Source organism: Bison bison, unplaced genomic scaffold (genome assembly GCF_000754665.1).
Source record: "Bison bison bison isolate TAMUID 2011002044 unplaced genomic scaffold, Bison_UMD1.0 scf7180017864503, whole genome shotgun sequence".
Taxonomy (NCBI): domain Eukaryota; kingdom Metazoa; phylum Chordata; class Mammalia; order Artiodactyla; family Bovidae; genus Bison; species Bison bison.
In genome coordinates, this window is record NW_011495061.1 from 1618389 (window position 1) to 1632784 (window position 14396).

At 48.7% G+C, this 14396-nt stretch overlaps 1 protein-coding gene across 1 annotated transcript in view; it reads right to left on the reverse strand.

Annotated features, from left to right (window-relative positions):
* UBE3C (ubiquitin protein ligase E3C) overlaps positions 1 to 14396 on the reverse strand; it is a 93663-nt gene that overhangs the window by 33338 nt on the left and 45929 nt on the right. Inside the window, exons 15-19 of the mRNA XM_010829353.1 lie at positions 13891 to 13995; positions 12751 to 12838; positions 12361 to 12458; positions 11378 to 11510; positions 1079 to 1326 (exon numbers count right to left, since the gene is read on the reverse strand). Coding sequence (XP_010827655.1) covers positions 1079 to 1326; positions 11378 to 11510; positions 12361 to 12458; positions 12751 to 12838; positions 13891 to 13995 — 672 coding nt within the window. The remainder of the gene's footprint in view (positions 1 to 1078; positions 1327 to 11377; positions 11511 to 12360; positions 12459 to 12750; positions 12839 to 13890; positions 13996 to 14396) is intronic.

Sequence of the window (14396 nt, forward strand, 5' to 3'; positions counted from 1 at the left end):
CAGACAGAAGCTGTGCACCTGTGGGCTCTGCCTGGCACATCCGCGGGCCACGCCATGGTCTGATTTCCCCAGCCCCACCACGTGACGGTGCTGGGAGATGCGGCCCCTGGTGCTTAGGTCATGAGGGTGCGGCTCGCATGAACAGCGTTACCGCCCTTACAGAGAAGCCCCACGGAGCTCCCCGGGCCCTTGCACCATGTGGGGACACAGGAGTTATGTGAAGACACAGGCACCAGTCACGGCCCAGGACGGGGGCTGCACCAAACAGGACACGTGGTGCCCTGAGCCAGAGGCCGGCCCCGGGCTGTGAGAAGTCAGCCTGTGCGGGGGGGTAAGCTGCCCGGACTGCGGCACCGTGCTACAGCAGCCTGCAGACGGGCCAGGGCCGGTCTACTTCAGTGACGACGACCGTCCTGCTCCTGACTTCAATGGGAACATGTGCTTTCAAAGTTGCATCGCTAAATACGAAGTCTCCACCAGGTTATATAATTAAACTTTCCTTTCATCTACAACAAAGGGTAAGCTCTGTTTGCCAAGACGGTGCACACCATCCGGTGCTACATTCTGGTCACTGCAGCGCTACCGCAGTATCCTCAAGGGACCACACGTCCAAAGAAACGGCACACGGCCACGGCCCTGCCTCACAACACTTTCAACACTTCGCAGAACCTTAAAGAATCACTGTCAATGCTAGTTATCAGCAAGAGCAACTGTGACAAGACTTAAAATATTTACACCACCTATGCAAGCAGGTCATAACGGTAAGACTTGTATGAGCAGAATTTTGTAACTATGTTCTCTATTTTCTACGCATGTAAATTTTTAAAAATTTTTCACCACTGCCACTGTAGCTGCCCAGGTTAACCTCCTCCAGTCCTCTCCCCCTTCTCCTACACCAATAATTTTTAATGTATGTATGCACATAATATAGCTATAAAAGAAAACACTATTCAGGGGTTCTTCAAAATTACGTAAGCAACTCTGAATAGAGGTCCTGAAGGAAGCAGACAGCAGCCACACAGGAGCACACACGTCACCACCCGCGTCGGGACCCACGTTCACACCGAATGTACGTTACCTTTCCGAGCATCCTGCCCAGGAAGTAGTAATGTCTGGCAAAGGCATCGCCCACAAGCATCTGAGCGGCTGGGTTGGGGTACAGAAGCCCTTCATTAGTGGTCTTAAAGAACCCCTGGTTGGGGTTAAACCCTGACTTCAGTAGTTCGTTTAGAAACTCTCTGAAAATACCACCACCGTCAATGCCGGCTTCGTCCAGGCCGTGCGCATTCAGTAAGTGCACACGGATCCGCTTTTTCAAGTCAGGCTCTGTTAAAAAAGGGGGGTGGGGTGAGGAGAAAATATCTTTTTAAAAAGCAATAAAACAAGTTGGTATTACAGGAAGTTAGGGAAGGGGAGCAAGAATGTTAAAACTATTTTAACGCAAGGCTTAAAAACCCCAACATTAAGAGGAGACAATGAGCTAGGCTGACCCGGTCTTCCCGGGACTCCTCCACTCTGCTCAAGGATGGAGCGGGCAGGGGCAGCAGGCGGGTGTTCAGGGGAAAATGCGAACCCCGCCCCTCACTGTAACAGACTCAAACACTAGCAGGGGAGCGGGCAGAGTTAGGACCTGAGGATAATACGGGCCCACAAAGTCGCCAAGGAAGACAAAGAGACAAACAAAGAAGTCGCTGACGCTAACGTCACACAGACATTCTAAAGAAGTGAATGACATGAGAGCGCCAGGGGCTGCATCGTCATTTAAAACAACATTTGGCTGAAAAACAGGTAAAGATTTTGGTTATATAATATGCCACAAGATTAAATTAAGAAAAAAAAAACAACACCGCAAAGCTGAAGCCTGCCTGACACGCGAGACACATCTGCACACGGTCCTCGTAAGGACAGCGCGCGGAAGCAGGACCCCAGGCCCCAGACACACTTGCAGTGAACGCGGCAGTTTCCAGTGTGGGCTTCCAGACACAGGCCATGAAAGACAACTCCGCAAGCCAGAGAGGCCCTGCCCGGCTCAATCCCCGAGCAGGCGTGTCTGACCGCTGCACCCGCGTCCTGCATCGCTTCCCGCTGCACCCGCACCCTTCAGGTACCCGGCACGGAACCCACCGCAGGTCTGCGCCGCGGCCACTGCTCAGGCAGTGTGCAGTCACTCAACACATGTCCGACCCAAAGCATCTCAAGGCACCAGGGGACCTCCAGGAAATAGCCTGGAAAGCGGTTTTGCCAGCGCAGGTTCCACTGAACCTCAACACCACGATATGCAAGAGTCAGCGTTAAGGTCCCAGGACCTGGGGTGTGAGCCTGTGTCCCCTGACCGCCCCTGCACGGAGGCCCGCCCACCCCACCAGGGAGGACAAATGCTGTGCCTGCTGAGCACACAGCCACCTCTGATTCCTACCCCGGGCAGGAACCCACGCCAGGAACCGCACACACACACGCCAACCACTTCCAACACTCCAACAATCTCTGGGTAAGAACAGCCCATTCCCTCGTGATGAAGCCAAGGACAGGGATGGTGAACTACTTATCCAAGGACACGCAGCAAGCAGTGTCAGGGCAGGGCTGTAGTTTAACACACACTATTTAAAATCTAACTATACTTAAATGAAGGGCTTTTCACTGATGGCTGAATTCCACAGACATGCTATTTCCATCTATTTTGATCAATTACCAAACATGTTCATTCTCAGAGAGAATTCTAAGCAGGTAACTATGGCTGCAACACCACCTGTACATCCATCCTCTCAATACTCAGCTTTAAGGACAACTATAACCATTCATCACATACAGTATTTCTCAAACTGAATGTCAGCAGTTAGCAGCATTATATTTTGAAAGTTCTAAGTGTAAATAAACGTTTTTTAACTGGGAAATGCTCAACCAAGGCACACTCGTTAACTGCTGGCTCGAATCTTGGCACTGACACTCCAGGCAGGGGAGGAGGGGTCTATCTCAGAGACTTCACAGAAGCCGCCTCTCAGTTCTGGCTGGAGCTGAGGGTCTGTGGCTCCCCAGATCTCACTTCTATAAACAACAGGACACAGCAACACAGTATTTTTTAGAATCAAATCTAGTCTTCTTGCCACTGGATTCAAAAGACAAATTAAAAGCACCCACTTATGGAGGTAAGACTGGCGGGGGGGGGGGGGGGGCTAAGTAAATTGACCCTTGAACAATTCAGGAGTCGGGTCCACACAGTTGAGAATCCACGTGTAACTTTTTTTTTTTTTTTTTTTTCACGTGTAACTTTTGCCTCTCTTACTGATAACATAAACAGTCAATTAGCACATTTCATATGGTATACAAGCTACATACTGTACTCTTACGATGAAGTAAGCGAGAAAAAGGAAACACGTTATTACAAAAGTCAAAAGCAAGAGAGAATACGTTCACAGCACTGTGCTCATTCGCTGCCAGCTCAAGTGTACATCATCTGCTTCCAAGAGCCGCTACCGGGCTGTCAGCACCTGCGGCAGCACCGTCTACCCGGCACACAGCCCTGCAGACGCTGTGCTACTAACACCTGACATCACGCAATGCACAAACGGGAGGTGTTAGCCGCTCAGTTGTGTCCAACTCTTTGCGACCCTATGGACTGTGGCCTCCTAGGCTCCTTGTCCATGGAATTCTCCAGGCAAGGACTGGAGTGGGTTGCCCTCCTCCAGGGGACAGTCCCGACCCAGGCATCAAACACTGGGTAAAAAACCACTTCAGGCAGATTCTTTATCATCTGAGCCACCAGTTCAGTTCAGTCGCTCAGTCGTGTCCGACTCTTCGCGACCCCATGAATCACAGCACGCCAGGCCTTCCTGTCTATCACCAACTCCCGGAATCCACTCAGACTCATGTCCATCTAGTCAGTGACGCCATCCAGCCATCTCATCCTCTGTCGTCCCCTTCTCCTCCTGCCCTCAATCCCTCCCAGCAACAGAGTTTTTTCCAATAAGTCAACTCTTCACATGAGGTGGCCAGAGTACTGGAGTTTCAGCTTCAGCATCATTCCCTCCAAAGAAATCCCAGGGCTGATCTCCTTCAGAATAGACTGGTTGGATCTCCTTGCAGTCCAAGGGACTCTTAAGAGTCTTCTCCAACACCACAGTTCAAAAGCATCAATTCTTCGGTGCTCAGCTTTCTTCACAGTCCAACTCTCACATCCATACATGACTACTGGAAAAACCATAGCCTTGACTAGACGGACCTTTGTTGGCAAAGTAATGTCTCTGCTTTTCAATATGCTATTTAGGTTGGTCATAACTTTCCTTCCAAGGAGGAAGCGTCTTTTAATTTCATGGCTGCAGTCACCATCTGCAGTGATTTTGGAGCCCAGAAAAATAAAGTCAGCCACTGTTTCCATCCACTGTTTCCCCATCTATTTGCCATGAAGTGATGGGACCGGATGCCATGATCTTCGTTTCCTGAATGTTGAGCTTTAAGCCAACTTCTTTACTCTCCACTTTCACTTTCATCAAGAGGCTTTTTAGTTCCTCTTCACTTTCTGCCACAAGGGTGGTGTCATCTGCATATCTGAGGTTATTGATATTTCTCCTGGCAATCTTGATTCCAGCTTGTGTTTCTTCCAGTTCAGCGTTTCTTATGATGTACTTTGCATAGAAGTTAAATAAGCAGGGTGACAATATACAGCCTTGACATACTCCTTTTCCTATTTGGAAGCAGTCTGTTGTTCCATGTCCAGTTCTAACTGTTGCTTCCTGACCTGCACACAGATTTCTCAAGAGGTAGATCAGCTGGTCTGGTATTCCCATCTCTTTCAGAATTTTCCACAGTTTATTATGATCCACAGAGTCAAAGGCTTTGGCATAGTCAATAAAGCAGAAATAGATGTTTTTCTGGAACTCTCTTGCTTTTTTCCATGATCCAGCGGATGTTGGCAATTTGATCTCTGGTTCCTCTGCCTTTTCTAAAACCACCTTGAACATCTGGAAGTTCATGGTTCACATATTGCTGAAGCCTGGCTTGGAGGATTTTGAGCATTACTTTACTAGCATGTGAGATGAGTGCAATTGTGAGGTAGTTGGAGCATTCTTTGGCACTGCCTTTCTTTGGGATTGGAATGAAAACTGACCTTTTCCAGTCCTGTGGCCACTGCTGAGTTTTCCAAATTTGCTGGCATATTGAGTGCAGCACTTTCACAGCATCATCTTTCAGGATTTGAAAGAGTTCAACTGGAATTCCATCCCCTCCACTAGCTTTGGAAAACCACTAGACCATTCAGGTATGACCTAAATCAAATCCCTTATGATTATACAGTGGAAGTGAGAAATAGATTTAAGGGAATGATAGATAGAGTGCCTGATGAACTATGGTCGGAGGTTCGTGACACTGTACAGGAGACAGGGATCACGACCATCCCCATGGAAAAGAAATGCAAAAAAGCAAAACGGCTGTCTGAGGAGGCCTTACAAATAGCTGTGAAAAGAAGAGAAGCAAAAAGCAAAGGAAAAAAAGAAAGATATAAGCATCTGAATGCAGAGTTCCAAAGAATAGCAAGAAGAGATAAGAAAGCCTTCCTCAGCGATCAATGCAAACAGAGGAAAACAACAGAATGGGAAAGACCAGAGATCTCTTCAAGAAAATTAGAGATACCAAGGGAACATTTCATGCAAAGATGGGCTCGATAAAGGACAAAAATGGTATGGACCTAACAGAAGCAGAAGATATTAAGAAGAGGTGGCAAGAATACACAGAAGAACTATACAAAAAAGATCTTCATGACCAAGATAATCACAATGGTGTGATCACTCACCTAGAGCCAAACATCCTGGAATGTGAAGTCAAGTGGGCCTTAGAAAGCATCTGAGCCACTAGGGAAGAGCAAATTCTAGGAGACAGTAAGGGACAGGGAAGCCTGGCGTGCTGCAGTCCATGGGATCACAGAGTCAGACGTGACTTAGTGACTGAACAACCATGTGAAAAAGAAATCCCCGTTTGTTTGGGGGTATAATGACTCAGGCGTGATGAAGAAGCATCAGGAACACGCTGTACAGTAGTCTAGCCTGTGCACTAAGGAACGAACACTGAGGAGTGTTTACAGTGTACACTGTTACGGTCCTGCTCATCGTTCAGGGCTGGTACCACTGTTCCATGTTTTAAAAACCCCTTACCTGTGGTGATAAGGTGATTAGCAGTTTCCTCAATCATGAGAGAGAGACGCAGAGTGTTTGGTGATATAGCTCTTTGAAGGCCAAGTCAAAACAGGAAGAAAGCTAACACGGTATTAATTTTATGGTCAGCATCACTCACTCTATGCTTCTGAAAGCACAGGCTGCCCACTTCCCTGCAAGTCCTGCCCAGGACGGTCTGCAGGATGAACACTCGGGTGACAAGGACAACAATGAAGACACTGCAGTCTCTTATACAGACACCGGGTTTTCACAGGAAGGCGCTCACATACACAGCAGCTAACGTGTTACTGGGCGGCGTGATGGATTCTTTACTATGAAGTGGAAATGGCTCATTACAGAAGCCTGCCCCCTCCTGTCTTCAGGCTCATTTAGGCTGGGTGGGGGTGGGGGGAGGAGCAGGAAAAGGGGTGGTCTTGCTGCCCGGGATGGCAGAGGCAGGTGGTGGAGGGCACAGGAGGGGCAGGCCCATTTGGCCTAACTTGACGGAGACACTTCACAGCTTCTGCCCCGACGTTTCTGCTCTTCTCTGAACCCGTCTGTACAGCACCGACCCCGCTCCCACTGTTCGCTGTAGTCTAGGCGACCGTATCCCAGAAGACCCAGGGCGTGACACAAGTCAGAAGCCGTCCTCAACGAGCAGAAGGCCCTGCTCGGGCGTCTGCCGTGCGTCTCCCGGCTCCACTGCCTGCTCTGGCGTCTCTTCCTCATCGTCCGGCCTGGGTTGGAGGCAGTCGTTGCCCAGTCGCTCCCCTCACATGGAGTCCTCTGGCTGCCCAGAGCCTGCTCCGAGGCCCCCCACGCCTGTCACCACCCCCATCCCTCTCATGCCTTCCCCCACCGGCTCAGCCGGAAGTCCTGTGAAGTCACATGACGCATCCGGACGCCTCTCCAGCAGGAATGTGTTGCCCCGCTTGGGGGCGTTCTTGGCTCTCTCTCCAGCAAGGATGGCATCTTCCAGGGTATGGTCCTCCCAAGCTCACGTGATGCTCTCTCTGCCGGGTTCTGCTGACGAGCCTCTCCTTGGAGAACCATGTGCACGGAGCCTGGAAGGTCCCCATGGCCCCAGCCTAGAGGTTCTATTAGAGACGTGCTCTGTGAGCCAGCAGACCCTCCTGTACTTTCACGGGGTCTGGCGGCCACGGGCACCGCCTGAGGTCAGAACTCCCGTGAAGGCCGTTCTGAACCACCAGGTGCTTCCTGACGGTAAGGACCAGGCATCGACAGAACAATCCAGAAAAAGGGCCCTCGGGTCCTGGCCCTCCCACCATCCCACTGAAGGATGGACTGCTGGGGGTGAGTGAGCACAGGCGCACAGGCCCTGCCTCAACACTGGTGCTCTCCTGCCCTCCTTTCTACTAACTGTCCTTTGGGGCGGTCTTTCCCAGAACAGGCACCGCTGTCTGGCTGGAGCCCTGTTCAGGCAGCTGTCCCTTCTTCTCAGTGACCGTCCCGATGGCGCGGGGAGCGCTCTGCTGCCCGTGGAGGCCAGGTGCTGCTTCTCCTGTCCTCGTGGCACCTTTAAACCCAGACTGCTTTCTACACTCATCAAGCCATCCTGAATTTTATAAAAATAAATATGTAAACTTAAAATATTATGAAAATAACATATCACAATTGCTTAGTAATTTTTAATTACATCAACATCACTGGAAATTAAACAGAGTTAGTAAAAGCATGCATAGAAGAAAAAACGTTATTATACATCTGGACTTCGCTTTTTCTCAAATCGTGTCTGCAGGAATGCCTTTCTTATGGTGTCCTGAGCACGCCTTCAATACAAGATAAGGGATGTCACAAGAAGTGCCAAGCTCTTGTGCCTGCATGTAGCTGCCGCCACATCTTCACACATTTCCTTTCCTTTGTCTCCCTTTCCCTGACAGTGGTCCTCACGCTGGATTCCTTGCCTTGCAGGGGTGGTACTCACAGCTGCGGACACAGACCAGACAGCTGGACATCTCCCAGGAGCATCCCACCTCTTCCCTGCTCCCAGGGAGTGCACCCAGCGCCATGAGCAGCAGTCTCTGGGGCTCACGGGACTGCGCTTGCCATGAGGGAGACACAGGGACGCGCAAGCGGGCACTTTCCACTGGACTCCGTTTGGCACGGGGCGTGCTCAGGCAGAGGTGGGGCTCAGCTTCCGGCTACACTGGGCTCGGGCAGCAGCAAGCAGAGGCGGCCCTGATCGTCCGGGTGGACTGCATGCAGACAGGCGGCTCCCCCGGCTCCGACTCCCCCCAGCACCTGGTGCCTGTCTCCATCCCTCCCAGCTGCGGGGGCCCTACAGATGTCCTCTGAGTGTCTCCATAAGTTTTGATACATTTTAATTTCTTATAATAGATTTGTGCATATTTTTGGCAACAAGTGATAAAACAGACTAGCATCTACATATATTTCATGCATTCATGACAAATTTTTCTTAATATTTTCAGTATTCTAGGTTGAGTAGTTTATCTGCTGGGAGAAGGCAATGGCACCCCACTCCAGTACTGTTGCCCGGAAAATCCCATGGATGGAGGAGCCTGGTAGGCTGCAGTCCCTGGGGTCGCTAAGAGTCGGGCACGACTGAGCGACTTCACTTTCACTTTTCACTTTCATGCACTGGAGAAGGAAATGGCAACCCACTCCAGTGTTCTTGCCTGGAGAATCCCATGGATGGAGAAGCCTGGTAGGCTGCAGTCCATGGGGCTGCACAGAGTCGGACAGGACTGAAGCAACTTAGTAGTAGTAGTAGTTCATCTGCCAGTGTTTTGAAATTGTCACAAATCTCCAAAAAGTTTGCCAATGTATTTCTTGGGAAAAAAAAAAGAATCTGCCTAAGTGGACCTGCACAGTTCAAACCTGCATTGTTCAAGGGTCAACTGGACATTGATTTTACCCTGTTATCATTTCTTCTTCAGAAAAACAAGGTAACAAATCTTGCCCATTAAACAAAACCAAACCACCACGCAGGAGCAGAGCGTGCTCTCAGGAACGGAGCCCAGCATGGCTCCAGCCACCACCCCACACAGTGGGCCACACGGAGAGCGCCGTGGTGGGAGGCGCCCGCTCCACTCTCTCAGAGCCACGGGCTCCGAGGGCAGGCGCGCTCCCTGCCCACAGTCCACACGGAGAAACACACGTCACCCTGCTCGCCGAGCTCCCAACTGTGAGAGAGACCACCCAGCTGCTCTGAGCTCCACCACGTCAGCTCGCATGTCAAAGGAGGCGAAACCCACAACTCAGAAGACTGTTCTGAGACGACAATGAGATACGAGAGCCCATAAGGAATGGCCACTATTTGCTTCTGTGACTAGATGATATATGGAAAAACCATATTAATTGATTACATGTAAATGACTAGGCAACAAAGCACTTCAAACCAATTTTCCGTAAGTAAATTAAACATACTAAGATGATATTTAATTTTACAATCTGCATAGCAAAATATCAAATATATGGTTTAAAACTTAATTGATAAGGTCAGACTTAAAGAACACTTTAAGGATTTAAAGCACTGTAATATAGATATTATATGATTTTTCCAAATTCTTTAAACTCGGTGAGACTATCAGCATGCACGACTGAAGAGCTGGCGTGTGGCCAACTTCTGAGTAACTCTCAAGCTTAAGCAGTCATTAGGAATCTGGGGCTTGTGTCATTGAGCAGTAACGGCATACTTTCCATGAAACACTTTTAGAGTTAATTGAAAACTGTTGCTAACACACAGTCTCACTCTGGCTGAAGAGCTCAGACATATTCGAGCCCCTGCCGGAAGCCCTGGTTCACCAGCACAGAAGCGGGTCTGCCGTGGACAGCCACACCCTCCCCCGTGACCCCTCACTCGGCACTGGGCTCCTGGTTCCCAAGTCCTGCCTCACGTCCTGCGTCTCAGGAAGCCTCCAGCATCAAGCACACCTCGGCTCCTCCCTGAACACTCTGCCAATCGTGGCCAATTTAACACCCTGTTACAGCTCGTTTTTCTTGTTTTCAAACACAAGTTCAACAAACATCTACTGAGCACTAGCTGTGGGGACCCTGGCTTAGACCACGAGGCCCTCAGTGAAGCGGGACACACAGACAGAGGACTGCCAGCACAGCAACACGGACACAGCACAACTACTGTGGCTCGCCTCTAAGGAGCTGCAGGTCCCAAAGGAGGGCGAGCTTTTGCTCTTCCCCAAAATGTGTTAGACTAGGAATCAGGGTATCTGGTTTTTGCCTCGCTTATACAAAAAGCTTTGAAAACATGACGTCCCAGGTGAGAGTACCCTGCACAGTGGAGCACTCAGTCTGCAGTCAGACTGGAGCTCAAAGTCTGCCTCAGTTTGCGATACTTGACGTTAGCGGGCTACAGCATAGATTATGTAACAAAACTAAGTTATGCAAAAAACAAAAATTCTGCACACAAAATCGAGAAGAGTAAGGGAACAAGTGATTGATGTCAGCCTTCCTCTGCCGTTCCTACAAAATGACAAAAACAGCTCTTTATCTGAGAAGAGAGAACATATTCAAAATGAGAGGCTCTGCTTTTCTGGAAGAAACTTAAATTGCTGCCCTAGAAGAACAGGCAACTGCTAACCCACATCTGACAGCCTCGCACCACCTGCACCGATGTAACACTCATTTCAGGTGACAGCACGGACACCAAATTCTGAAGCTGAACTATCAGCAAACACATCGGTGACACTAAGACTGTTAAGCTGAGTGCCAAAGACTAACAAAGACAAGAATGTGTCATTCACCTCTAAACGCTGTCCAAATTAACGTCATGATGTAATTCTCTTTTATCTAATACGAGTGTCACTGAAGCACACTTACCTTTTTATCAAGAAATTTGGATTGCAATGGTATTTAGTATATTTAACTTGGCTTACATTTTATGATATTTACATAGACTGTTATAAACAAAATACAGTCTGTATATGCCTCTCCACCAACATTTTTATAATTATAGCTTGTCAACTAAATTTTAAAGACATTTTTGGGGGCAGGAAGAGTTTCTTATCTTAAACAAAAACAAAAACAATATCTCAAAGGCTTCTGTAGCAATAAGTACTTGCCAATCTTAGAATTATTATTTGATAATAGATATGCATTCCCCCAAATCTGACGTAATTTGTTTTAAACAGTCATCACAGAATAAGACGATCAACACTAATTTTTCTAATGATCACCCTTTCCTATACCCCCCTCCGCCTCCCCCTGCCATATGAACACATACAGAGAATGATATATACCATTTTCAGGGGAAAGTTTGTCATAAGCATCTTCATAAATATAATTCCTTCTTATTGTGACATTAATTCCATCCAGAAATGGACCATCTCCTTGAACTTCTTGCTTATCTGCATAAATCAATCTCTGAAAGATCTAACAGAGGAGAAATTATAAGCTTACTTGAAAACAACATTTTGTTATAAACACAAGCAGCCAGAAGAAGAAACTGTTAAATAAACCTTAACTCTTTTAATAAATTTTGAGGCATAAATTCTGAGGCAAGTTTTAAAGGCCAAGATACCAAATATTGATGTTATGCCTTATCAATAAATGTGCAGTATTTATGTAATATTGCTCCTTTTCCCCACTTCACAACAAACTTTTAAAATCTCATGCTGTGGCACATTTTCGGTACTTCCTTCTAGAGACTTCTATACAACTCCAGGTGGAGCAGAAAGAAGAGCAGCTGAGAGAAGCAGTGCATTGATGCTGGTATCAGTAGGGCGAGCCCCCGGGTGAGAAAAACCCAGTAGCTGGTTTTACGCTAGAAGTCCAGCAGAGGGCGGTCAGGAGCCATGTGACACCATGTGTGTACGAGTGTGCGAGTGTGTGTGAGGTTTCCTTTTTTACTTTTTACCGGTATAGTTGATTTACAATGTTGTGCTAATGTGCGTGTTTTAATGAAGAAATGTCAATAGTGTCAAATGTTCTGTGAGAAAAGTGGGCAGGCCTAAAAACACCCTCTTGAAGCTGTTTTGTAAGTAGTGAAGTGTGGCAGTTTTCAGAAATTCGCTAAGTAAGTTGGTGAATACAAACAAAACATCTTTCAAGAGGTATTTGGTTGGGTTATGCTTTCATAAACCATGGTCAACTATTACAATCTGGTAAGAAAATATATTATTCAATCACAGGCACCAGCCGGCTTTAGAAAATCTCCCACTGGTGTTACTTTTTCACACTGAACTGGCTGAGTCGATCTGCAAAGAACCAACTGGAAGCATACCTTTACCCGCTCCTCAAACGGAACCACGAAGGGCAGCTGGGTCAGGATGGCGAGCTGCCTCTCCTCAGACACGGACAGCGGCGGAGACTCCAGACCTACTGCAACCAGAGAATGCCCTGTGAGCCCGCCTGTCCCCTCCAGACTTGGGGCTGCGCTCTGCCAGGCCGCACTCACAGACACCCTGGCACAGGGGGCGCTACTGGGGCTGCCGGGGCGGGGGCGGTGGGGGCTGGCTACCCAGGCACGAGGCGCTTTCCGGCGATGACACTCCTGACCCGGCTGACTAAAGTCAGAGACCACAGGCCAGGAGCCCGGAGGGTGCACGCGGCAGCACACAGCCCATGCTTGGCCAGCTCAGGGCACGGGGGTGCGCGGGTGCAGGGCACTCACCATCCAGCGTGGACCGCAGGGGCCCAATCCTCCCCATCCGCCGGAACCGCCACGCGTTCCTGGACGCCGGGACGTAGAGCTGGGTGACCTGCGGGGCGACAGCCTGCTCAGCGCGCGGCCCTGGCTTCAGACCCGCCCGCTCCCTCCCAGGAGACCTTCTCACACTCTCCCCGACGCGGGCCACGCTTTCACACTGTCACACTGCAGTTATTTTTCCTAAACACACTCCAGGGAAATCGCTACTTGCTCTAGTCAACAACATGTAATATCTGGACATAGTAAGTCACCACAAAATGACTGCTTTACAAAGAAACCAGATCACCTTAAAATCTAGCAATTTATTACCATTACCAAATATTCACGTTCTCATGACTAAAACAAGTTGTGTGAATGAGTAGCCAAATAAGGCTGTAAGTACTGACCCACTGTCTCTCAGGTCCCCTCATCCGACCCGTCAGAAAGGCCCACGACCCCAAGGCCCTCACCACTACAGGACCGGCCGCAGCTCTTCAGCCTGGGCGCCAGCCACAAGCTTAATGCAAAGATGCAGCGTGTGTGCGGACAGAGCCATGCTCCTGAGGCACTCCTGATGCGTCTCTTCTCTAACACTTCTGTAGTCGTGCTTCTTGTATGCCCAGTCACTCTCTGCCCCCAGCCCCGAGATTCTGAGATGAATCCAGTCATGTGTTTAAAAACACCCTGAGTCCTTTGGTAATGTTATTTTCATTATTTCAGAACAGGTTACACTACTGAATTTACTTTACATCTAGATCTTAGTAATATTCACATTTGTCTCTGTCCCTTTAGAAAGTCACAAATAACTTCCATCTCTTTTAAGTATTAATACCAAAAATATATTGATACAATAAAAGCAAAAGTTTTTCAACTTCCCCCAAAAAACCATTACACGTCAATACACTTTGTGGTTTAAAGCAAATTAGGATTAACAACAAATGCAGGATGCATGTGTCAGCCAGTAATATTGTTATGTGTTCTGTGATCTAAGAGTCAGCAACAAAAGTTTACTCCTAACTGTTAATTACATGATAAATAACCTTAAAAGATTTATTCTTCTCAGAAAAGATACAAACTGAAAAAATAAGTTTAATGAAAAATATGTAAAAGATCTTCCAGGAATACCTTATCTGCTTTAATATCCTCCTGCTCTGACAGCCAGTGATTGGGGGGGCAGAAGTTCCTCCGCGTGTCCCTGGACTTCAGCATCTTCACCAGGTTGGTGATGACCTGAGGGGGGAGCAGGACCAGGTGAGGCAGGCAGCCCGGGGACGCCCGCACAGCTTGGAGGCAGAGGCACGCATGGCTGCCCTCAGTGCCCGGGACGGGGGTCCTCCCTGAGGGGCTGCTCCCAACAGCAAACCCGCTCACGGAGGAGGGTCTCGCTCTGTGACCACAGGAGGAAGCTTCTGTACAAAGACAGAAAATGACGCAAACGTGCAAGGGCTGACTTTTAAAAGCTACGAGGGAGGCGGCAATTTTTCAAACACAACATGGCAATGTATAAGCTCACCTGAGCGGCTCTCCTGAGGTTAAAGCACGCTAACTCTCCTGAAAAGCGCTCTACCTGAGGTGCAGGGGAGAGGGGCAGCATCCTACACACGCCTTCTGCACCTTCCAGAGGTGCTTCC